Source organism: Rhipicephalus sanguineus, unplaced genomic scaffold, assembly GCF_013339695.2.
Source record: "Rhipicephalus sanguineus isolate Rsan-2018 unplaced genomic scaffold, BIME_Rsan_1.4 Seq9958, whole genome shotgun sequence".
Lineage (NCBI taxonomy): Eukaryota > Metazoa > Arthropoda > Arachnida > Ixodida > Ixodidae > Rhipicephalus > Rhipicephalus sanguineus.
The window spans coordinates 1-25997 of NW_023616446.1; the positions used below are offsets into that span (position 1 = coordinate 1).

At 49.9% G+C, this 25997-nt stretch overlaps 2 protein-coding genes across 2 annotated transcripts; both read left to right on the plus strand.

Annotated features, from left to right (window-relative positions):
* Positions 1–324: 324 nt before the first annotated feature.
* LOC119378814 (uncharacterized) lies at positions 325–915 on the plus strand. Its single transcript, XM_037647838.1, has one exon. The coding sequence runs from the start codon at positions 325–327 to the stop codon at positions 913–915; it is 591 nt and encodes a 196-aa protein (XP_037503766.1).
* Positions 916–1171: 256 nt separating this feature from the next.
* On the plus strand, positions 1172–4058 carry LOC119378815 (uncharacterized protein K02A2.6-like). The gene is made up of 3 exons (XM_049411826.1): positions 1172–1968; positions 2151–2476; positions 2524–4058. Exons 1-3 carry the CDS (start codon positions 1172–1174, stop codon positions 4056–4058), a joined length of 2658 nt encoding a protein of 885 aa, XP_049267783.1.
* The last annotated feature ends 21939 nt before the right edge of the window (positions 4059–25997 follow it).

Consider the following 25997-nt stretch of genomic DNA (forward strand, 5'->3'; position numbering starts at 1 on the left):
GTGGACCCAAGACTTCGTTGACGGGCAAATATGTCAGATTTTTGTAACGAGCGTGTGGCGCCCTGCCTAGCCTAGTTTCATGACCTTGCCAGGTTCGGCAGGCAACCTTGGTCGTGCGTGAAGAATAAACACTGACGAGCGCGGCTCGGCAGTCAGTAGCTGTTACCCCGCCATGCGTTTGGGTCGTCCTTGTTAGAGCGCGGGCGCCTCGGCCCCCCCTCGTCCGCGGTCCCGGGGCGGATCGTGACACTGGCGACGAGTACAGTCAACGTGTCGACCCAGGCCATCGAGAGCGGCAAAACAACGCCCCCCGCATCTGCCGCCATGCCGCTGTACGGAAGGCTCGAGCCGTTCGAGGGAGACGGGTCCGCCTGGCCCATCTATGAGGAGCAAGTTCACGTGTTTTTCCGCGCTAACGACACGCCCGAGGAGAAACAGCGGGACATTTTCCTGGCAAGTTGCGGAACCCAAGTCTTCAGTCTCCTGCTCGACCTCCTAAAGCCGGCTACACCGCATACCAAGACGCTCAGCGAGCTGCTCACTACCCTGCGCTCGCACTTCAGTCCGGCGTCGTCCACGCTAATGGAGCGTTTCCGCTTCAACAACCGGAGCCGCCGGGAAGGGGAGAGCCTCGGGCAGTTCGTCGCCGCGCTACGAGGTTTGGCGAGTACCTGCGCTTTCGGGGACCAGCTGGACTCGCTGCTACGGGACCGTTTCGTCTGCGGCATAAACAGCCCCGCCATGCAGACACGTCTCCTGGAACTTCCCGACCCCTCGCTGGACGACGTGGTGAAAGCAGCGCTGGCGATGGACGCGGCGACAAAAGACGCCGGCGAGATTGCGCGTGCGGGCGTCAACAGAAGCGGCGGTCAACAAGATGGTGGCAAGGGACGGTATATGCAGTCGCTGCGGTGACGCCCATTCCCCCTCACAGTGCCAGTTCGTACATTCGCAGTGCTTCACGTGCGGAAAAACGGGGCACCTTGCACGAGTATGCCGAACGGGGAAGCAGAACAGCGCACCACAGCAGCAGCCTGGATCAAGCCCAGGTTCCACAACAGCCCGCGGTCAGGGTAGGCGTCGCAAGTGGCGGCGGGGACGTGCGGCAGCAGGCTCGGGTTCCTCCGCGGCCAGGCTCAACGTCGTGTCCGAGAACCCGCCGATTTTCGACATGTGGCACACAGGCCTTGTCCCGTCGTCTGTGCCGCCGTACGTGCTGACCGTCGAAGTTTGCGGGCGCCCCATTTCCATGGAACTGGACACGGGGGCCAGTGTGTCGGTCATGGCTGGCAAACTTTTCAAAAGGACCTTCCCCGGAGTGGCCGTCGAGGCTTCAGGCGTCATGCTGCGGAGTTACTCTGGAGAGCTTTCCCAGGTCGAAGGCCAGGCCCAGGTCAGCGTTCGTTTTGGCAACAGGGAAGCAACCCTTCCTCTGTATTTGACCAAGGGGTCATCACCGACGCTGCTCGGCAGAAATTGGATTTGCGCACTGGGTGTTCGGCTGCCAGAAGGCCAGGAAGCAGCCCTACATGGCTTACAAGACATCCCGAGCCTCCTAACAGATTTCCAGTCACTGTTCCAGCCAGGGGTGGGCACATTTGCCGGTACGACTGCTGGCATCCATGTACCCGAGGGAGTCCGGCCTCGGTTTTTCAAGCCTCGCCCGCTGCCGTTCGCACTGAAGGACGGGGTAACCCAGGAGCTGCAACGGTTACAGCGAGAAGGCATCCTGGTACCAGTTAAGACTGCGGAGTGGGCCGCTCCCATCGTTCCAGTCCCCAAGCGAGATGGTAGTGTCAGAATCTGTGGGGATTTCAAGGTTACGATCAACCCCGTCGCTACCGTCGAAAAGTACCCCCTGCCTAGGATTGAAGATCTCTGGTCGGCTTTGTCTGGTGGCCAGAAGTTCACGAAGCTCGACCTCAGAGACGCGTACCAGCAGTTGGTGCTCCAGGAGGCCTCACGGAAGTATGTCACGATATCGACAACTATGGGGCTTTTCCAGTATACGCGTTTACCATTTGGAGTGACCTCGGGCACCAGCCATCTTTCAGAGAGAGATGGACAACCTCTTCAGGGGCATGAAGCACGTGGCAGTGTACTTGGACGACATCCTCGTCACCGGTATTGACGATGGAGACCACATGCAGAATCTGCACAACGTGCTGGCCCCGACTTCAGGATGCTGGTCTCAAGCTCAAGCGGGAAAAGTGCGTGTTCATGGTTCCCAGTGTAGAATACCTCGGACACGTCATCTCCCAAGCCGGCCTGACTCCGGCCCCCCGCAAAGTTGAGGCTGTTCTGAAGGCGCCGAAGCCCCGAAACAAGAAAGAGCTGCAAAGCTACCTTGGTCTCATCAATTTCTACAGGAGGTTCCTGCCCAACCTGTCTGCGCATCTACAGCCACTGCACATTCTGCTTCGAGATGGCCAGCATTGGGTGTGGAAGAAGGAGCAGGACGTGGCCTTTGAGCACAGTAAACAGCTAATCACAAGGCACCGGTGCTGGTGCACTTCGATCCAGCCAAGCCTGTTGTCCTTACTGTAGATGCATCACCCTATGGTGTAGGAGCCGTCCTAGCGCACAGAGACAAGGATGGCCAAGAACGCCCGGTGTCGTTTGCTTCTCGACGTCTTCACACAGCAGAGCAGCGTTACAGCCACCTGGACAAGGAAGGCCTCGCCCTCATGTTTGGCGTCGAGCGTTTTCACCAGTACCTGTGGGGCCGAAAGTTCGAGGCAGTGACGGACCACAAACCACTGCTGGGGCTACTGGGGCCAGACAAGGCGGTCCCCGTGCAGGCATCACCTCGAGTGGTACGATGGGCCTTGAAGCTGGCGGCCTACAGCTACCAGTTGGTGTACCGTCCGGGAAAAGACCTGGGACCTGCCGATGCCCTGAGCCGGTTGCCGCTGCCAGAGGTGCCTGCTGCTGTTCCAGAGCCAGCTGAAGTGCTCATGCTGGAGCATGCGTACCCAGAGGTACTCTCCAGGTCTGCTGTGTCGCAGGCGACCAGTCGGGACCCGGTCCTGTCCCAGGTGGTGAAGGCAGTATCCCGAGGGGAGGAGTTGGTGCAGCAGCCCTACAGCCACAAGGCCGCTGAGCTGAGCCTGGAGCAGGGCTGCCTACTTTGGGGTTCCAGGGTGGTGATCCCACAAAGTCTCCGGTCCAGGGTCCTGCAGTTGCTGCACGCGGGGCATCCTGGCGTGGAAAAGACAAAGATGGTGGCCCGGTCCCACGTTTGGTGGCCTGGACTGGACCAGGACATCGCTCACATGGTGCAGAGCTGCCAAGTCTGCCAGGAACATCAACGGGCCTCGCGTCATGTGGAGATCACCCCATGGCCATTCCCACAGAGGCCCTGGTCCCGCCTTCACGTGGATTTTGGGGGCCCCTTCAAAGGCCACTACTTCCTGGTGGTAGTCGACGCATTTTCAAAGTGGGTAGAAGTCCTACCTGTCACCACTCCGTCAGCAGGTGCGACCATTGCAGCACTTCGGCAGGTTTTTGCAGCCCAGGGGCTGCCGGACATCATAGTCTCCGATAATGGGCCCGCTTTCGCCAGCGCAGAGTACCTGGCCTGGCTGACAAAGAACGGAATCCGCCGAATGATGGTTCCTCCGTACCACCCTGCTTCAAACGGTGCAGCTGAGCGGGTGGTGCAGACTATTAAGGACAAACTTAAGAAGAGCCAGGCTGGGGATTTCCGTACGCAGGTCGCCCGCATACTCTTCCAGTACCGGACTACACCTCATGATGTCACCGGCCGTGCCCCCTGTGAGCTTCTGCTGGGACGGATGGTGAAGACACCGTTGGACATTCTGCATCCAGACCTCCGGTCTACGGCGCTCCTCAAACAGCTGAAGCAGAAGCTGGCTGCTGACAAAGGGTTGCCGTCCCTTGGCCATTGCCGGAGCCTGGAGTGCCAGTATTCGCCAGGAATTTCCGTTCTGGCCCACCTTGGTCTGCTGGACAAGTGGTCTCGCCTGCAAGCTCCTCCTCTCTGCTCGTACGAATGCAGGATGGAACCACATGGCACCGGCATGCTGACCATGTGAGGGCTAACCGCGGGACCTGGCTTGCATCCACGGCAACACCAGTTGCGGCCAGTGAGACAGCCATTTCGCAAGGGACAGGCGCCTCCAATGGTGCGCCACTAGTTGGGCCACCGGCAAGTTCAGTGCCATCTCTGCCAACCACAGCAGTGTCTCAGGAGGAATCAAGCGTGGCACAGGCAGCACCTGGTGCTACAGCACCTAGTCCCTCAACACCTGTACCCAGGCGGAGCAATCGACGACGAAGGGCACCAGACCGCTTTTCGCCTACCTAAATGAACGTCGAACCGGCTGGGACTTGTATTTTTTTATGTTGTGTACAATAACTGGGGGTGAGGGGTGTAACGAGCGTGTGGCGCCCTGCCTAGCCTAGTTTCATGACCTCGCCAGGTTCGGCAGGCAACCTTGGTCGTGCGTGAAGAATAAACACTGACGAGCGCGGCTCGGCAGTCAGTAGCTGTTACCCCGCCATGCGTTTGGGTCGTCCTTGTTAGAGCGCGGGCGCCTCGGCCCCCCCTCGTCCGCGGTCCCGGGGCGGATCGTGACAATTTTCTTGTTTTTTATTTGTGGCATCTTATTGTAAAGCCGTGACATATTTTGCCGTTTTCTCTAGGGAACCCTGCAACAAGGACTGTAGTGTGAATAGCGTGCTGCGCTGCTCTCGCCAACTGAAAAGAACTCTGGTAAGATGCATGCTTGGTTATGAAAGTCTCACGCAATCGCTTTTCACATTGAATTTGGTCGCAGGTGTGCTGTAAATGCCGACTGCACAATGTGACTGGCCCGCGGCTGCTTTGAAGGTAAGATTGTGTTCTCATTAATGTATTTATTGTACCATTTGTTTTCCAGTGACATAGCCAACAACGAAAACCTCCATCCATCCTCTCTCCACATATTCTCTAGTTTGTGCGCTGTGGAGCTTGAAGCACTTCTCGGAATTTCAGCACACTCGCATTTATTGTAAGTGCAGTGTTTTTCTTATTTGTGCAGCGACAAAATTATTTTGTTTAGTTGTGCGAATAGAGTTTCTAGACGCGACATGTCTGTGCAACTGGTCAAGTAAATAGTCTACCTTTCTCACAGTATTATTCATTGTTGTTTCTTTCAGTTTTTCCCGACAGAAGAAAAATGCAAGTCTACATCTCGACGGTAAACGTCGCATCTGCGCACGTGTTCAGGGCCAAGAGCACGAGAAGTGGCCGAAAGAAGGGAGCCGATCCAACAGGAATGCCGTCCGTCTTTATATTTATATATGTCAGCGTTATCATGCCGTGATCACATGGACTGTACGGTTGCGTTGCACAAGGGCTGATGCAAACGCTCCGTGCGAACAATGTTTGCATGGAAAATTAGTGCATCTATACAATTGCAAAATAAAGATCTAAAGAGAGAAAACTTATATTCACGTCTTTCTTTTATTGTGTGTTACGTATTAACACGTTAACAAGTGCAGACCGTTAGAGGCGTTTAATTCCGTCTTACATGTGCACTCTGCCCATAATTAATTCAGATAGAGTTAAACGCCTCTATAAACTGCCCGTTCACATTAAATACGACACGCATCAACACACCAGAAAAACAATTGATGCGTTTTGTTAGAACACGCACAAAAAATAAGAAAAAAAAAGCAGAGCAATACTAGCGAAAAACGTCCGCAACCGACCCACGGCCGTCGGTAAATCGACGCTTATGTAAGGTCGGGCATTAGTCAACCCGCGAGCGGCATGCACTCGGCCTCGTCGGCCACGGTGGACGGGCCTACATTGGGTGCCGACGCAGGCCCACATGAGGCCAATGTCAATCCCCGAGACCGGCCCTACATCGGGTGCCAAGGTTGGGCCAACGACAGTGCAGTTGGCCAGCGACGTCAGGCCGACATTTTGCCAAGGATAAAATGTTGCTTGGGATGTCGAGGAGGGACTGCAAATCCTGGTTACTCTCTGCCATAACAACCAGATCGTCTGCGAATGCCAAACCAGGCAGGTGGTAGTTCTCGCTGGCACTAGTTGTGCTGAATCGCATGCTAAACCCGAGGTTTGAGTTCAGCAAGGCCCTCTCTATCCTGGAAGCGTACAGAATGTACAATAATGGCGACAGTGGGCATCCCTGCCTCAGACCCCTGTTACACGAATTGGGCCAGTGGTTATGGCTCCCAACTGCACACTCACTACATTGTCCTTGTACATCCGCCGTATAGTAGAGATTAGCACTTGTGGTAGTCCAAGGTCAGATAGGCATGCGAAGAGAGGACCATGCGGCACGTTGTCGTACGCTTTTTCCACATCCAAAAAGCAGCACAACAGTGTCCTCCCCTCTTTTCGAGCTACTTCTGCACACTGCGTGACCACGAACAGATTGTCATCCAGCCGTCTGCCCGGTCTGAAGCCATTCTGGAGTTCTGTCAGTAGTCCCTTGGTCTCCGCCCAGCCACTCATCCATGCTTTGATCACCCCCGCGAACAAGCGATACATAACGCTGGTGACCGTTATTGGCCTGTAGTCTGCGATGTTTCTCGCATCCCCACCCCTTTTGGGGATAAGAATCACCTTGCCTTCATGCCATTCTTTAGGGATGGGCTCGCCTTCAATGATGGCTGTGAGGATCTCTGCGAGCTGTTCCCTCGAGTCCTCTCCCAAGCACTTCAGTATGCGCGCTGGTATGTCGTCAGGACCAGTGGCCGTTCGAGCCCTAACCCGCTTCAAAGCCCGTTCCACTGTGAGCCTCGAGAAGGCCCAGTGTGGTTCTTCTTGGCTTGGAGACTGTTCAGTACTGGGACTGGCTGCCTCCTCTTCATTGAGGGGAGTAGTCATACTCGTCTCCGGAGCGCAGCGCCCCTAGCGGCGTCATAAAAACACGTTTCACCGCGGCGGCCGACAGAAGCGTCTGCTCACGACACTAGCCAAACCCTTCTAGCCTCTCTATTTTTAGTATAGTGTAGTTTTTAGTCTTTGAATCGCGAGCGTTAGAAACAGGGTTACCAGATTGGGCTATTAATAGCCAAATTGGGCTACTCTTTGTTCGAGGTGGCGTCGAATTTTTCTCTTTGGCTATCTGGCTATTTTTGGGCTACATTTCTATCGACGAGGCAAGCATTCCAAAAAGCTACAAAATGTAGATAATTTTAGTATCGGGGACCCCAAGTGGCTTGCGCACGCACGCTCTTGCGTTCGTTTGTACCTCCAACCTTACAAGCAACGTTTATAGAACAGGTCAGTTGCAAAACTGAGCGATGTTGCGCGGCGCCGCCGCCATCAGCGACAGATGTGGCGCTGCTGTCGCAACAGGATTCACTCACTCCGCTCTCTTCAGCCGGCGTTGCGGCATCACGTGACGTCAGGTTGGCGGAAGCGATAGCGGAAAGTGCGCCGGCTGTGCTGGCAACCGCGTGGCCGCCATTTTGAAGGCCGTCCGTCCCGACCGGTGCATTCACCGTCCGCTGCCTACAAGCTGTATTTGCTCCACATTCCTCTTGTTTTAATTTATTTGGCTCAAAAAGTATTGCATTTACCGGTTGTGAAGCTGCTGCAGCCATGGGCGATGAGCACTCGTCTCGCTTGAGCGTGTACGCCGAGAAATTGGACGCCGATGCGATACAGCGATACACGGACAAAGTGGCTCTCAGCGGTGGCGTTAACCCACTCATTCTGACCAGCTGTTCTGACGAGCAAGGAATTAAGCCTCATTCGAGATTGCACTCGTACCGAAGGTGGAACTTTCAGACATCAAGGAGTACTTGGTGCACGCTACCAGTTTTGTGACGCATGAACAACTGAAAGCCAAGAAATCTTTGGAAGAGTGGGTTTGTCCAGGAACCCTCACTGAAAAGTTACGGCGACTGCGTCGTTGTGCGCGCAAAGGTAAGATAATCTTAAGCGTTGAACCTAAATTTCAGCTGTAAGCGCGAAGGGTGAGCGTACCAAACAATTTGATGGCAGTGCGATTCTCTACGAACCTGGTTGAAGCAGCGGTGTTAACAGCGCTTGCGAAGTAATGCATGTAAAAGCACCGCTACGCGGGGTACTTTCGACTCACCTACAGCTTTGATCGATCGCGATGAAAATGAATCTCTAGGGCGTTAAATTATTTAACGAGACCAAGGTTGCAAGTCACCTGTGTTTTGATTCAAGTGTACAAAACTCGCAGCTAGAAGTCCACTTTAGCGAGAAAAACAAAAGCGTGTGCATCTCATTTTAGCTCGCAATGTACCGCGCATGTGTAAATATGGACAGTCTAACGTTGAGTACTTTACTGTGTCATGCTTTTCGCAGATGTTTTCGCCAGTGCAGTGCGGCAGAATCTGAATGCATTTACAGTGTCAACGCGATTTTTTTTTTCGTGTTTCGTTCGCGGGTTTCCGCCTTTTTTATACACAGCTGTCAGAATATGAACTCAACTGAGTTTCTATTCGCAGGTAAACCACTCTCAGGCGCTTACCACACAGCCTTTGGAGCGCGGCGAAGGCGGCTGAAACATTCGTCACGACGCTTCGCCGAGACCTCCAGAGCACGGCTACATTGACCGCGAATAACGTTCGGCAACGAATAAAATTTAACCGTTCTTGCGTTCTCACGCGTGTCACTCTCCGATTTTGTGCGATTGCTGCACCCAAATACGGCGCAATTAACCGTGATTTTCGGTGGCGGGCGCAAAAAACGGCTTAACACGCGTATCGCGCAGAGTCACACATGGGGGGCACCATGGGGGGCACGGCCTCAGATATGGCGGCACAGAACACCTGGAAGCAGTGCCTTCCCGGCATGCCGTGCGGGTATGCTGCGGGAGAACAGGGTTGCTCGGGGGTGAATACCACCTATACGTGGAGGCTGTTTTCTGCGCGAACACCCTGGAGTTTTCTGTTGTGCTTCGGATATGCTGCGTGTCTTCACCATGCCGACATGTTGTGTTCCGAGACACCACGACATTTCTTTTGTGCCTACGGTTGCCAACTCTTCAATGAAGGGAGTCGGGACGGGGGGGGGGGGGTCTATTGTTTCGGCCTCTTCCACTGGCTACGTGCTGCTCGCAACACTTCCTCTTGCTGGAGAATGTACCCGTAAAAGTTGCCGCGTTTCGCACAGAAGTTCAGACAACGTAACTGAAGCCCTTCGCAGCCACCGCTAGCCACAGCAACATTGCTTCGTGCGTGCTATTCGCGAGAACTTTGTGTTCAGGAGCGTGACGCGCGTTGTCTGGCGTGCGTTGGATCACATAAAAAGTTCTAACTGGACGGTACGGAATAAGTCCGAGACATATGACTGTCCCAACAAGGACGGCTCGCAACGCTGTATGAAAAGTCGGGACAGTTCCGAGAAATACAAGACGGTTGGTAACCTATTTGTGCCCCGCGTGACCTTGACCAGCGAGCGACGTGGGATCGCGTCATTCCTCGCAAGAACAAGAAACTGTCCGACATATCACTTTTATGTGATATGCACTTTCACGAGGAAGATATTCTGAAGACTTTCACTCACATGGTCAACGATAAGAATTAAGGTTGAAATCGCCAGCGGAAAGGAGCCTCGTCGAAGATTGTGGCCCAAAGATATTCCCGAACTTGCCTTGAGTGATTCTAAAAATTGTGCTGTAAATAATTTTTTACAGTTAATTAGAGCTGTCTTGATAAGATTTATTGCCTGAGACTCTAATAAGTTGTGCCGTTTGTGTGCATCCCACCATACATGCAATATCTGAAAAATTGTTTCTTTGCGTTGCGTGCGAAATATAAATACAATTTTTCTTTCTGTAGCAGGACTGAAATTGTGGCATGCAGTACACACACGGCGATTTTACCACTCAATAATTACAAGTAACGACAGCCGCGGTACAGAGTGAAAACTCCTCACTTGAAAAAAGTGAAAGTGAAGAATTATCGAAAAAAAAATAGCGCGAAAAACTACGGTGCACCAGAAAAAGGATTACACAAACAACAGGGCTGGCTTACAACAAAGATGTATTCGTTAGCACCACGCAATACTTGCACAGTCCAAAACGAAAAGATATAAATACCAACACGCCCAAGCATCCACTTTAGCTAAACAATTACGCTACGAGAATGCGCCATATAGTTGACTCGTATGCTATGCTATCAAGCGTCAGTTATCTTGGACAGTCTTTAAAGCCATAGCTTTACTGACTTTGCCTTACCGCTGCTAAATATTACTCAGTTTTACATTGCAGCGGCAGCGCAACGACAAATCTCGATAATATACAGTCGGTGAGTGAACAACCAAGGTCTTTCTAAACGGCTGCCCCGGCGTCTTGCCACGCAGACTCCGCGTTTTCGTCTGCTAGCGGAAGCTTGTTGCGCCACCAGCGCCACCAAACCGGAAGCTGTCCCGGCGCCGCGCGACGGGTTGGCTGACGCGGGGAGTTTTGCAACTTACCTGGTTCTATAAACGTTGCTTACAAGTGCCGGGGACCCCCAGCAGCTGCACCCACGGAGAATACAAAGGAAAGCAGGAGCGTGCGTACGCGAGTATCTGTGGTTCCCCGCCACTAAAACTCTAGTAACTCCAATGCACCTTGTCATCGCGAAGGCCCCCTGGCCGCCGCCATAAGCCCCTGTGCATGCCTGAGCCCCCAAAAATGCAGTACCGAGGCGCGACGTCAGCTTTTGTACTCCCGTGCAGAAGCCAAGAAAGGTGGTGATTGTTCTCTCTGTTAAAGAGCTCTATACAAAGAACGCCAAGGCTTACATGCGCATGCCGCTAATAGGTCCCGCCATCAAAACATTCCAGTGTGTTGAACGGTCCCTGCACCTGGAGACGTAGCCCAAGAAAGGGCTTCACGTGTCATCAATTTGAAACCGTGTTGATGGCTCACGTTTTCTCTAGACTTTCTTGACTTCTACTACCGTAAAATGCCGAGCAAGCACCCCCCCCCCTTCCCCCACCAAACAGTGAAAGATAATAAGAAAGATGTGGAGGGGTCCGTCTTACTCAGTCCCTGACCAAAATGCAAGATAGCCGCGGAAGTGCATCTAAGTAGAATGCACACCTGTGTTTACTATGAAATGCTTTGTTGAATACGCGTGCATTTACAGTTTTTACTGAATCGGAGGATGTCCGTCTGACATTTCACGTGTTATGATAAGAGTGGAAAGACGTTCTTCAAATACCCCAACAATTTGGGACAACCCGGAATGCGACCCCGAGACATAAGAAATCGTGCACATATCTAAAGACTCTCAAGAACCGCTGCTGCAGGATTATGTGGTGGAGAACAGGTTGAAAAAAAAAAAGAACGTCGAGAGGGAGGGGGGCGAGGGGTGGCGGGGGGGTAGCGCATACATTTGCTGATTTTGGCTATTTTTGGGCTACTTCAAGTTTTCCCGTTGGGCTATGTTTGGGCTACCTCGGAGTCCAGTTTGGCGGTTTGAGGCTCGCACTATCTGGTAACCTTGTTGAATCCTTTTGTGTTCGACGGCTAGGTACCTAAGGAGAGAATCTCTAGGGATTTTCGATGGTGGCGCCGTCACATCTTGGCGGAGCTTTCTGGAACGCCTCGCCCGACCGGAGTTGTCCATGGAGAAAAACAACACCAAAGACAACACCACACCGACCGGTGTGGTGTTGTCGGTGTCGGCACGAGCGCGACGAGAGTTTCTTTTCTCACAGACTTACAGTGTACTAGAATCACAGACTCCATCCGGGTAGCGTATATCCGAAACATATCCCCTAGGACATGCCTAGGATGGCTGGGAAAATGACGTCTTCCGGTTCGATGCCTATATATATATTATATATATATATATATATATATATATATATATAATATATATATATATATATATATAGCTCTTCGCTGTTTCAAGGTGTGTGCCGTTCAGTGTAATCGGGGACAAAACGCGTTCTTTCTGCGACGCGGTTGTTACCAGTTATCTTGCCTCCTCCCCGATTACACTGAACCGCACACAACTTGAAGCAGCGAAGAGCTGAGCCTTGAAGGTTCCTTGAACCAGACAGAAGTGCTGTAGCAGACGACGCACCGTTTTGCTATCCACCTATTGGCTGGAGATGGTCAGGTGACCTAAGCGCGCTTCCGGTATTTTTTTTGTTTTGTTTGCTTTCAAGCAACATGGCGGCGTCTATGTTCGCGTTTTGCGCTGCCGCGCATGTGCCGCGCTGAAGCCGTGCCCGCCGTAGAGATGACGCCGAAATGTTTGGGCTTTTGGGACGGTGGCGCCGATGTCCGCTGTCGGCCGGCGTGGAAGACGCGGCACTTACGCCTTCGGATGTTAGCTGTTTTAAGGTAAGTAGTTGTCTCACCTGTGGTATTTACACTGCGGTCTTCTGTTCCGCGCGTAAGCTACATGTGAATTTGTTTCAAAGTTTGCAGTCCCTTTGTGACGGGATGCTGCTTCTTGCTAGACCTCGTGAGCTGGTATGGTGGCGTAAGGTCCCTGTATTTTTATGGTGGCGCTACTGCTCTCGCCCTCTATCGGGCTAGCGGCGCACTGTTAGGATTGTCGCCTACGGGCCCGTCTGCATGTTTCAAGGCGGCGGCTATGGTTTCGGCGGCCGCTGTTTTCCAAGAACGGCCACCGTAGTTCTTTTTTTTTTCTGTCTGCGTGTGCAAATACGCTGTGCTAACTTATGTGTATTTATGTTTTTCTTTCTGTCTGAAAAACCTCTCAAACTACAGCCGTTTAAAGCTAGCCGAAAAACCAGCAGGCAGCGACTCTTGTTAAAAAAAGCATTCCACAAAACTTCGTCCCCTATTCGCCTCAAGCCATTCGAGAAAGAGAGACCCCTCTCAGTCATTCTTTTCACTGAAAACTAGGGGTGTGCGAATATTCGAGTTTCGAATTCGAATCGAATAGTACCTAACCGAATAATTCGATTCGCCTTTCGAATAGCTAATATTCGAAGTTTCGAATAATTCGACAGGACGAATATATAAAACGCGACAAAGGTCAATGGTGCAACTTGGTTAGGGTGGGGTGGCAAAAAGTAACGCTAACGTCGTTGCAGTAGGCCTTTCGTTAAAACTTTCACTGACATCCTGGTTCAAAAGCGAGCGCATGCTGATTTTAAAGGAGATTATGTCATTTCCGCACGTAGAAAAACACCAGAAAACTATCAAGCCCTTCACAACTTCGTTCGCGAAACGGAAGGCACGCACTTCTTGCGTAGTTTAGTCGCGTCAGCCGCAAGCGCCGTAAAACGTCCTGACTTTGACCTGCGAAACCCTCGGTCATTGCCTTTGCATGTAAAAATTTGTTCACGCTGGGCAGTCGCCACTGCCGCACCGAACCACTCGTTCAGAAACTTCCATCGTTTCGGCACGCAGGTGCTGTGAACGGGCACGCGAAGATTTTTGGGCCCAGAGCACCTGTGACGATGAACCACATTACCCTTCTCATATGAGCCAACGTTTCTAGAACTTGTTAGAAACGTTGATATGAGCCGTATTGCACGACCATGGGGAAAGAAAACTAGCCACCGTACCCCCCTCGGTGATGAGGTTAGGAGTGGCGCTGCTGACTGGAATGGCGGCTCCTCTATCAACAAGCTTGCGCGCCCATAAAACTGAAAGAAAAGCCGCTCTCGAACAAGTGCGTAATAAAACTGTCGGCACGCCGTAGCGTCCCTGATTTTCCTTTGTCTAGCCGTAACTGGCGGTACACATTCCGTGTAAATGTATTCGATATTCGATTCGATATTCGATATTTTTGGCCACTATTCGGCACTATCGATTCGAATTCGATTCGGGGTGAAATTTCACTATTCGCACACCCCTACTGAAAACCGAACTGCGAGCCCTACCAACAAAAAATGAAAAGAAAAAGCCGACAAACCCAGCTGCTTGCGCCCGAAGCAAGTTCTTTTCTGTCTCTGGGCACCACGCGCGGGGAACAGTACGTAGACTACCCCCCCCCCCCCACACACACACACACCAACACGCTCACGAGTCACAACGCGCACACACACTTTACAGACAGTGAGACTGCAATGCAGTGCAAGCGCTGTTGTGCCAGAGCACCTGACCGAACGTCGAAGCAGGGATCAACCCCTGCATGCTTTGTCTGCAATCCCGGGAGAACGGCGTCTTCGTCCAGCCGGCCCCGTCAACTGACGACAGTCGTTCTTCCAAGCTACCCAGCTATGGAAAGGCTGCTCAACATACTAAAAGGAGCCAATACCTGCGTGCGGCTTCTGGCAGCGCGTCGCAATTTAGAGAACTTGAATAGGAGCCAACACCTGCGTGCGGCTTCTGGCAGCGCGTCGCAATTTAGAGAACCTGAATAGGAGCCAACACCTGCGTGCGGCTTCTGGCAGCGCGTAGCAATTTGGAGAACATGAATAGGAGCCATCACCTGCGTGCGGCTTCTGGCAGCGCGTCGCAATTGAGACTTCTGGCAGCGCGCCGCAATTTGGAGAACTTGAATAGGAGCCAACACCTGCGTGCGGCTTCTGGCAGCGCGTCGCAATTTAGAGAACCTGAATAGGAGCCAACACCTGCGTGCGGCTTCTGGCAGCGCGTAGCAATTTGGAGAACATGAATAGGAGCCATCACCTGCGTGCGGCTTCTGGCAGCGCGTCGCAATTGAGACTTCTGGCAGCGCGCCGCAATTTGGAGAACTTGAATAGGAGCCAACACCTGCGACCGGCGGACGGTCAACAGGACAATGGACGGCTAGACGATTTAAGGCCGTGCCGGTCCGTCGGGGATCGGAGAAGGAGAACGGAGTCGAACCAGCCGACGTAGTCGGGCTGGCAGTCATGTTGCCTGAGAGCGAAAATATGTAAATAGTCTGTATATAAAATCTTTCTTCTTCACCTTGCCCTTACTGACTACTCCGAGCACGATACACACCCGTGTTCGCACCGGCCACGCAACCCGAGTCCCAACAGCGGTTCCAGAGGAGGGATGCAACGACGCGTATTCCCAGCAGCGAGCCTGAGGGACGACATCGGAACCTAAAGGTGGCGGTAGCGATGGGCCACGCTACCCCTTTTGTAACAGCGCCCATCAGCTCGTCACTGGTTGTCGTCTGCTAAGGAAGCGCATCGCCGCCAGCCCGCGCGTGAACATGAGGACAAGGAGCGGCGATCGTGTGTTGTTCTGCGGTTTCCGTAGGATTGAAATTGCAATAACGTGCGTTTCAAGAGGAGTTCTTGGTCGCTTGGTACGAAGTTACACGCGAGTGGTCAGTGTGCGGTCTGAAAGAAGAATTGATGTGCGCGATGGAATCTTCCGACATTATTGGGAAATGCAGAGTGCAATCGAAAACCGTGGACTACGACGTACGAGTGGAGGTGAGCTTTTGATTTTTCAGTGCTCTACGTGTGCTGAGCCATACCGAACTGTTTTTGTTCCCTACGAAGAGGACGCGGCAAATTTGTGTCTGATTCCGCACTGGCTACCCCTGCTCGCCGCTCTGGCTGGCAAGAAATCACGCGTGAGAGCAGAAGACGCAGACAGGCACATAGCCCCTCTAGGTGGCCGTTGTTAGCCTGCTATCTTCCTATTTCTTTGTGACCTTGTAAGCTTGTGTATACATTTAAAATAAATAATAAAAGGCGAAAAAAAAATGCATGAGAGTGGGGACTTATAGGGGGTATGCACCTGACGTCATCCGCAAGGAGCGCTAGCGTCGTTCCAGGATGCCGCCATTTTGGCGGTCTCGGTGGTTCGCGGCGCTCATGGTGGCACTGTGGAACTATCTGTTTTTTCGCTTTTTATGGTGCATCTGTGGACTGCAATGGACTTAAGCGCACACGCACGTGGGTTAGATAAACCTGCGCGATTGCGCTACCTGGCGAAAGTGCGTCTGTGCGGCGGCGCAGACCCACTCGAAGACGCTGAACTTCAACCCGATGTTGCACTGCATGCTGCCGCGTGTCGACTTCACCGACATGAAGGACTACCTTGTTCGCGAGACAGTTTTGTGTCGCGTGAGCAACTGAAAGCTTATAAATCCATGCACGGTCACAACTATCTCACGAGCGGACGGGTGCAGCAGCCGGGTGTCAAGGTTCTCCAAGACAGCAGGATAGTTGCAGTTGGAAAGGTAAACAGACTTCCCTCGTCCACTTGTAATCGCGTTTATTGTGCCGTGCGAGCGCTCTGCCGATACTGTAAACCCAGTAACGGGATGTAATGGCAGAAAAGCGATCACAGCAATTGCTGCAGTGCTGTTTTCAAATGGTTTTTGCTTCTCAACAACCGCTGCGTGCGGTGCTAATGTGTAGCCGATTTATCGCAGCTTTTTAGTACAGGCGTCAAAGTTCTGCCGTACAGCACAATCGCTGTTGTCATAAAAGTAAGCCGACTTCCCCGTTTATTTATAATCGCGTTTGTTCTGTCGTGCTAGCGCCGTGTGAAACCCGTAAACACGGTAACGGGACGTCAGGGCAGGAAGGGATTACAGCACTTGCCAGTGGCTGTTTCTAAATGGTTTTCGCATTTCAACAACCGCTGATTGCCTTGCTCGTGTGTAGCTGAGTTATCGCAAGCGTTGAGCGACAGTTCTAGCTAGGGCGACGCGCAGCTTTCTGAAGGATTAAGTATGATCTAACTCCATTCCTCGTTAAACGCGATCGCCAGACTTTAAGAAGCCGCATTGCGTCGATCACTTACGTCGTGCAAGTCAGCGTTGACGTTGCTTTATTCAGACATTTCTTAGTGTTCCAACTTTGCAGCTACGATAGCTTTCTAATTTATTTCAAATGTTTAGGTCACATCACTGAGGTTGTCTGTTTGTACTCGCAGGTTCGTCATTCACAGTCATTTAATGAAAGCTCCTTACGCCGTGGCTTCTCATCAAAGAAGACGGTGAGGTACAAGCTGCTCACTGCACCTGCAAAGCTGGCCTTTGGTATGAAAAAAAAAAAAACCAACCGAGGCAGCATACTGATCCACAGGCTTCTTTTTCGTGTGGTTGTTACAACCAAACACGGCGCAGTTCACCATTGTCGCAGCTGGCTGACGTGCAACCACGCCACGTACCGTCTCTCCGCACACACAAATAAATTCGTTCAAAGATTTTCATGTAATAAATACGCACCGCGCACGAGACACTGCTGTGCGTGGGCTAAGCAGAACGCATACAGAACGTAGCCCGATACTAGCCACCATACCGATACTGCCGGTACTGCTACCTGCTACTGCGCTCACGAACGGCCGGACCGGCCGGACCGCCAAAATGGCGTCGCTGCCCGGCGATGCTATCGCCACCTCGCGGATCAAGGTACAGTGAATTCGAGGCGTTGCTTACGCAGCCCCGCGCAGATGCGGTAGAGTTGTCTTTCATTTTCGTCCGACTTATGAGGTAACCCGCAGAATTTTAAAGCTAGTTGCTTCCGAACGGTGTTCCTACAGCTGTTGTGCCAGCCATGCACGCAGAAGTACGAAAAAGTACCGGACTACTGCGACGTTTTTACGTCCTTTCGGCGAGGAGCCATGCGTTTTCTACCGTGACTGCGGGCACGGGAGCAAAAAACGACAATCCCAAGTTTTCCACCGCGGCCGTCCGGTGGCGCTGCCTGTTCGGTTCAAAGCTGCAGCGCACTAGGCCTATACCGCGCGTTCACCCAAGAGTCCTTTTGTCATCTTTTTCTTATGACGCGATGCACTGCCTTCCAGCTTTCGCGCTGTATAGTACACTGCTTATGAAAACGCATAGTAGCGGTTGGAGCCTTGGCGTTCGCTAGATACAAGTATGCGCATTTATTCTGAAAATGAAATCATTTGCGAGTCAGTGCACATGTCTGTCTCCTTCTTTCTGTGCCATTCGCGCGTTATCATGTCGCTGTGCTTCAAACCAACTAGCCCACAAACAAGCATTAACTGCAGGCAGCTTTCCTAGACTGTGACATGTTTTTGAAAGAAATGACTATGAGAGAAGAGTACTTCACAGCATAGCGGAGAGTTTTCATTTTACCGGAGGAGGCGGGGCCCGGCTGCTCTTCACATTTCTCTCTCTCTCTCTATCTATCTATCTATCTATCTATCTATCTATCTATCTATCTATCTTATCTATCTATCTATCTATCTATCTATCTATCTATCATCTATCTATCTATCTATCTATCTATCTATATATATATATATCATATATATATATTATATATTAATATAAAGGAAAGAAGTGTTAATTTCCAAGGGCTCCTTTTCTTTGCTATACACAATATTAATGGGAACTAACAGACAATAACGCCAAGGAAAGTATAGGGAGCTTGCACGAACGGCGACGACGCTATGCACTATGGGTAGGCAGCCATTTTTTTGTCAGAGCCGACCGCGGAGTGCAGTGGCGTAGTCGTGTTTGCGAGCGTTGGCGTAGTAGCAGGTGTGATCAAGAGCGATCGCGACGCAAATTCAACTCCAAGAAGCGTCGTGCACGATGTCAGCTACACTGGAAGACTACACCCCAACGCTGTGCCGAAAAGACCGCGAGCGGTACGAAGAAAAGACGAGACTCTACGTGCTGCACCCATTCACGCTCCGTCGGACGACTGTGTAAGCGATGTGGACTTGTGGCCGCGAGTCGACATCGCCGATATTCACGCTTTTCTCGGTTTGAGGACGAGTTTTATTACCGGGGAACAGCTGAAGTCGAGAAAGACCCTCGAGGGCCACAGTTACGAGTGGCTGGGAGCCGTGGGCGAAGAAAGTCGCCGCCGACACCGTGATCGTCGTCACTCAAGTAAGACGTGTTAATTATTTGACTTTTTCGTAGGTGCTGATGTTTATTTCTCTGCGCTGACTTGCGTCGGCTTTACGACAGATCCGCATTAACCCCTACTCACCAAGAGCTTACGGGAATGTGCCGTAAAATTTACGCTACACTTGGCGTAAATGAGAAAGCTCAGAGGAGCATCGAGGCAAGAACAAGGAAGCAAAACATGTGTGTAAAATGGTACGCTTATTGAACTGGTCGAATCACAGCATTAGCACCTACGAAAAAGTCAAATAATTAACACGTCTTACTTGAGTGACGACGATCACGGTGTCGGCGGCGACTTTCTTCCCCCACGGCTCCCAGCGACTCGTAAAGTGGCCCTCGAGGGTCTTTCTCGACTTCAGCTGTTCCCCGGTAATAAACCTCGTCCTCAAAACGAGAAATTCGTGAACATCGGAGATGCCGACGCGCGGCCACAAGTTCACATCGCTTACACAGTCGTCCGACGGAGCGTGTATGAGTGCAGCCCGCAGAGTCTCGTCTTTTCTTCCTACCGCTCGCGGTCTTTTTGGCACAACGTTGTTACGGTGTAGTCTTCCAGTGTAGCTGGCATCGTGCACGACGCTCCTTGGAGTTGAATTAGCGTCGCGCTCGCTCTTGATCACACCTGCAAGTTACGCTAACGCTCGCAAACACGACTGCGCCACTGCACTCCGCGGTCGGCTCTGACAAAAAAATGGCTGCCTACCCAGAGTGCATAGCGTCGCCGCCGTTCGTGCAAGCTCCCTATAGGGATGTTTTTAGTAATAAATGTAAGGTAATTGTGAAGAAAGAAAAGTGGACGAAAAGATAGCTTGCCGCGGGCAGGGACCGAACCTGCGACCTTCGAATAACGCGTCCGATGCTATATATATATATATATATATATATATATATATATATATATATATATATATATATATAGAGAGAGAGAGAGAGAGAGAGAGAGAGGAATACAACTTCCAAATTAAAGAATTGAATGTAACTTTAGTCTCCTAGGTGCCCGCGATATCATAATGATCTGTAAGTGGAAGACCCTAGATTTATTTTTCAATTTACACAAAGACATCGATCCACCCCGTAACTCTTGGCTCGAAGCGAAAAAGGTCGCGTAGGCGACCTTTTTCGTTGACTCGTTGACTGCGTCGCGTTAAATCGATTCACGCAATGCGTGGGGTTAGGCTTTACTTTGTTAAAACATGCGCCACACAGGAGAGAGTAGGTTAACGCTATCACGGGAAGCTTTAATGATATGCCAGTGAGTTCAATTCAAGATGGCCGAAAGTAATTCTGAGATGGTAGCAAATACCATTCGCTATCACTACACCTTGTGCGAAGCTGCGGTTATGAATCTGGACGAGTAATGCAGTTGCTCATTGGTGGCCGAACTTTTAGTAAAACCCTTTACTGATAAATCAAAACTGCGTACAATCTTTTCTGGGCACTTTTATAAGCAGAAGGTCGATTCCACGAAAGATCGAAAAAGGGTGTATATTTGATGTTTCCGATTTTCCTGATAATTTTGTATGTTGTGCACATATGATTGCACAGCACGAAATCGCAGTTCGTTTTCAAATAAAAATTTTTTTCAACACAGCAAAATTCGACAAGTGTCGCCGGTTGACGACGACCATTTTACGAAGAATGCGTTTTCGTAACTTCGGAACCATGCTGGCAGCTACTCAAGCTATATATTACAAATATCTTTCTTTTTAGCGGAAGTAGAAGTAAAGAGGAAATAGCTCTTATCATTTCATGGAATTCTGAGTAAATTATGTATTTTTAAAAATTCACGAAAAACGCTGCGTTTTTGAAAATCAGTCAAATTTGGGACGCTATGGCTACTTCTGTGAACATCTTAGCTTGTTCATATTTGCAGTATGAATAGGCCTTTATGTGAATAATGAACCTCTGCATTTGTATTTCTCTAATAATTTTCAAAGTAGTAAATTTTCATGCTCGAAACACCAAAAAGAGAAAAGTGCTCCTCCATTCAAAAATCTATAATAAAAAAAACCCAATCTCAATTTTGTTCAAAGTCCCCCAAAATGTTCTCACAGGACTGCAGAATGATATTATGAAAAAACATGTTGCATCATTTTTATTAGAACAAAAGCAGAAAATGTCAAATATTGTGTTTCCAGAGCGTGGTGGCCACTGCGTAAAGGACATCTCTAGTAACAAGAAAATACAGTAATACGTCTTTTTTCTTCTCTGAGCTTCGCTAAACAGCAGTAATGATCTATTGTTGGAAAGTGGGAACTGTTTTGTAAAGAAAAAAAAGATCGTTCCAATTAAATGCATTTGCGGCACCACTTACATTCCTCGTCGACGGGCAGCACGGACATTTTTCATTCCTCTGGATAATTTTTTTTAGTAAATGCGCTTATATAAAAGTAACGAAGCTAAACGCGAAATATGTGTAGCTGAGTCGATCATGCATTGTAAGAATGTGAGAAATCGCAAATGGCGGCAGTGGTGAACGGCGAGTACCGCAGTGCAACCTAAGCACAGCAGACACACATTGTTTGCCAGGCTTTGTCGCTATGCACGAGAAAAAGGTGGGTTGTCGATTGCGTTGGTTACACGATACATTTTTCACCGCTCATCGCTCTCCCGCACGGTCTCTGGATCCGCACCGTGCGGATCGTGTGGCCCGCGCTACAAGCACTCGTGTAAACGGAGTAGCATGCGTTAGGCGGACAGGTGCAAAGGGCGGCGCGATGGACGCCCGCCTGAGCAGACGACAGCAACGAGTACGGCTGTGCCAGTCAGCCAAACACCACCTGAGATAGAAGTTAAGCATCCAAATTGTGCTTCACTTTGATGCGATCACTATCCTACGCTCTGAAGGTGGCTATGGGCAGCGTTATAGCCATGGCCGAGATTTTGTACGGACTGCGTCATGGTGCACAAAAAGAAAATTCCGCTGCAGTAGAATTTTCGTTACGTAGAAGATATCGGATCGAGACTCTTTTGCGGAGGGTCATGAAGCAGGATGCGCGCTCAATTCAAGAGGGAAACCAGATCTGCCAGCACTCCTTCAAGAGAAAGAAGGATATGCAAAACAAAGCAGATGCAATGCAAACAAAACGTGTTTTGTCCGTGGCCAGAACTGCTGCCACCAATCTTCACGTAATCGATTCTTTTTAAACTCTGCATTGATCACATAAGGTTTGACAACGTACACATTTGGGCCAACAAAACCACACCTCTTGGCGACCGCTCTCCAGAATTCATTTCCATTCCTGAAGAGACCTTGGCTTTTATACCAATCTCTCAATTCTGGCACAGCACATCATCATAAGAGACGCATGGAGGGAATACGTTCTTTAGCACTCAAGATATGAATTATACTCAACTGAAATAGATGAAAGAAAAGGAGGCTACAGCTGAAAGTGCATACTGTGGACTGAGGGATGTCTAACACTGGCGTGAAGTCGCAAACCACGCGAATGCATTTAATTGGAACGGTCTTTTTTCTTTACAAACAGTTCCCAATTTCCGACCATAGATCATTACTGTTGTTTAGCGAAGCTCAGAAAAGAAAAAAGACGTGTTACTGTATTTTCTTGTTACTAGAGATGTCCTTTGCGCAGTAGCCACCACGCTCTGGAAACACAATGTTTGACATTTTCTGCTTTTGTTGTAATAAAAATGATGCAACATGTTTTTTCATAATATCATTCTGCAGTCCTTTGAGAACATTTTGGGGGACTTTGAACAAAATTGAGATTGGGTTTTTTTTATTATAGATTTTTGAATGGAGGAGCACTTTTCTCTTTTTGGTGTTTCGAGCATGAAAATTTACTACTTTGAAAATTATTAGAGAAATACAAATGCAGAGGTTCATTATTCACATAAAGGCTATTCATACTGCAAATATGAACAAGCTAAGATGTTCACAGAAGTAGCCATAGCGTCCAAAATTTGACTGATTTTCAAAAACGCAGCGTTTTTCGTGAATTTTTAAAAATACATAATTTACTCAGAATTCTATGAAATGATAAGAGCTATTTCCTCTTTACTTCTACTTCCGCTAAAAAGAAAGATATTGTAATATATAGCTTGAGTAGCTGCCAGCATGGTTCCGAATTTACGAAAACGCATTCTTCGTAAAATGGTCGTCGTCAACCGGCGACACTTGTCGAATTTTGCTGTGTTGAAAAAAATTTTATTTGAAAACGAACTGCGATTTCGTGCTGTGCAATCATATGTGCACAACATACAAAATTATCAGGAAAATCGGAAACATCAAATATACACCCTTTTTCGATCTTTCGTGGAATCGACCAGCAGGCATGTCGAAGGGTACCAATATGTAGGCAACCAAGAAATCACCCGTTTTTTTATTGGCGAGTAAGTTTGTGCGAAAGCGTTCACTGACTGACTGTGTCGGGATTGCTTTGTATTCTCAGTATCATTTTTGTGTTCTCAAAACCATTCACTACAGGGTTCAAGACAATTAGAGCGCAGCTCTTAGGCGTCCGTTCCTGCGTTGAGCGGCATAACCGATAGTGCGAACGAGGACGAAAGAGAACGAACGCGGAATCTGTCGATATTGTTACGGAAAAAATTCGGCAGATCCCACGTACCGTGGGAGTCGGTGTTATGCGTAGCATGCGGCGGGAAGGTGACTGGGGCGTAATTTTTTTTACTGAGCGACAAGTTACAAAATGACGCTATAGATCTGTATAAATTTCATACGCACATATATACGTTCAAGAGCCGCATATGTGTTATATAACCAGTTGTTTACGGTTCGGTAACACTGCCAACGGCAAAGTGGGTATTACCAACACCAGAAGCGGTAAGCTGATATATAGTGCTTATACTTGTCCCTTCTGATGGATAACGCACGCACGTTTCACGAGCCCATATGCATGTGTGGAACAATTTCTTGACAGTTCTTGAACAAGGTCATCATCTCCGTGATCAGTGAGCACCAGCAGCTGGTATGACTTGTTATAGGATCCGGTCGTAATCGCGGTGACGAGGGGTCCACGTGTAGTGATGTATGATGCGTCGGTCATTTTGTCGACAAATTGTCTGTCGATAGAGCTGGCGACATCTCGGAACCCGAAGTCACCCTTCGCGTAGGTTAGGTATAGGCCGTCGAGGCTTGCAGGCCAGGATAGTGCTACGTAGACCAACATCAGTGGATGGAGCTTGTCGTATTCGTACACTACCTGGGCGTACGTGGCCTACGTAGTTTAGTCTACAAAGCGGCTGTCAATCAATCTGGCATCATCCTCGGTTAGCATGAGGCCATCGCCCAGCCTCGTAAGAAATGAAGAGGACACTGCGTCGTTCTGGCGGACTAAGTGCACTTTACGGTGTGGTGATGTGGATATCATACGTAACTTTAATTCATGTATTCGTCCGGGGTCGAGCAATGCTTCAATATAGCTTGCGGAATCATAGGAATACAAATGTAATGTATATTATACTGCTACAAAAGCGGAGCCAGCACTGGAGCCACAGACTTTAATCTGATATGATGCCTGTATCGTAGGAGTACACATCGTAGGAGTATCACGTATTGTTTATTGCTTTTCTGTAAAATTAGATAGCAAGCACCACAACTACAATTGACGCGTTGCATCGATATTACGCCTGCGTAGGCTGTTTTTCCAAACCAGTTTATAGACCTGGCGTTGCTCTGTGGTAGAATACCTGACTGCCACGCAGAATGCTTGGGTTCTATTCCTGCTGGGATCCTAATTTTCATTCTTTCCATTCGTCCGGTCAACGCTGCCGATGTGGTTTCTCTTAAACGCTCTCGCATTTAAGCTACCAATAGACAGTTATAGTTTAGCGTTAGCGTGATAGCGGGGGTTAAGGGAATAGCGTACCGTGCCGCAAACGTTGGTTGCGGAAAGAGTGTTTTAGTTCAGCGGGATAGCGTTTACGTGCCCAAGCCGGGACGGTGGCGCCACCTAGCGAAGGCTGAATGCATTAAAAAAAAGTGAAAAGAACAAAACCGAGAATGCTCGGCTGTGTCCCCCGCACGCAGCAATATTACTCCTCTTTTTGGTGAAAATAAAAGTAAATAAATATGAACTAAGCACCAAAAGCGAAAATTTTCATGTTGCAGACTTGTTTACACCGATCTTCTAGACAGGCCCAGGGACGTTCGAAATGGGAAGCGATCTCAAAAACTACGCCAAGTTATCCGCAATACCGTGTCGTCGAAGCTACCTGAAGGCAAGCGAAGCCATTTCGCACAGTCGTTTGCTACGAAAGAAGTGGATCCGTCCACATCAACGCTAAATTCAGTTCGAAGCGGGCGTCCAAAACCGCCGCCATGTTTTACGTGCACTACGTTAACCACGCAAACACGCTAACGCTAAATCTAGCGTGCGTAAGGTAAACGCTACGGGTCGTTTACGGTACTGCGCATGCGCACTTCGATCCCGCTATTCCGGTAAGCCCGCTATTTCCGTTAAACCCGCTAAACTATAACTGTCTAATGTCTGTTCTCGCCGTTCCTGGGTAGATATAAACTGTCAGTCACCTGTGGCGCATACCCGTAAACCGCGGCCTGTGGTAAACGGTATGTGCCACACGTGTCCAGTGGAAAGGGTTTGACGACGTACGCGACAGGATTTTCACGTTATCAATGTAATGATTGAAAAAATTTCTAACTGCGCTAAGGACGAGACACCAGAAACGAAGTGGACAGGACGATCGCAGACTAACAACTGGTTTATTGAAACATACACCACCCTTATGAAACAAACTAAGCGCGGTGCGCAATGACATTCATGACCACGTGACAGGTTTCACCACCCCCAAGACTCCTATCTACTACAAAGGAAATCACGCTCTTTTCTGGAAAGATACACGGATGTGTCGCTGACGCACTTATCAGGCCCGTGTCTAGCTATCCGAGATGCCTCCAAGATTTCTCTTGCTCTTTGGCTTCTGGCTCGCCCTATCACCTTGGTGCTTACTGAAGATGGGCTTGCATCCCTGCGCACATGCGCCACAATGAACTGGTAGGTGCTTCCCACTGCCGTCTCCTAATGAATTAGCATGCTCCATCAAACGCTTGTTAATACACCTTCCGGTCTGCCCCACATAAACCATTCCACAGGTCAGGGGGAATTCGTAGACCACTTCAGATGTACAGGGTACATACGCACGTCTGTGCTTAACATCACATCCTTATTGTTCACTTTGCTCGCGTTGGACATGGCACACAAACGCGACAACTTGCAAGGCGCTGAAAAAACCATATCGACCCCGTATCTTCTCGCCACCTTTTTAAT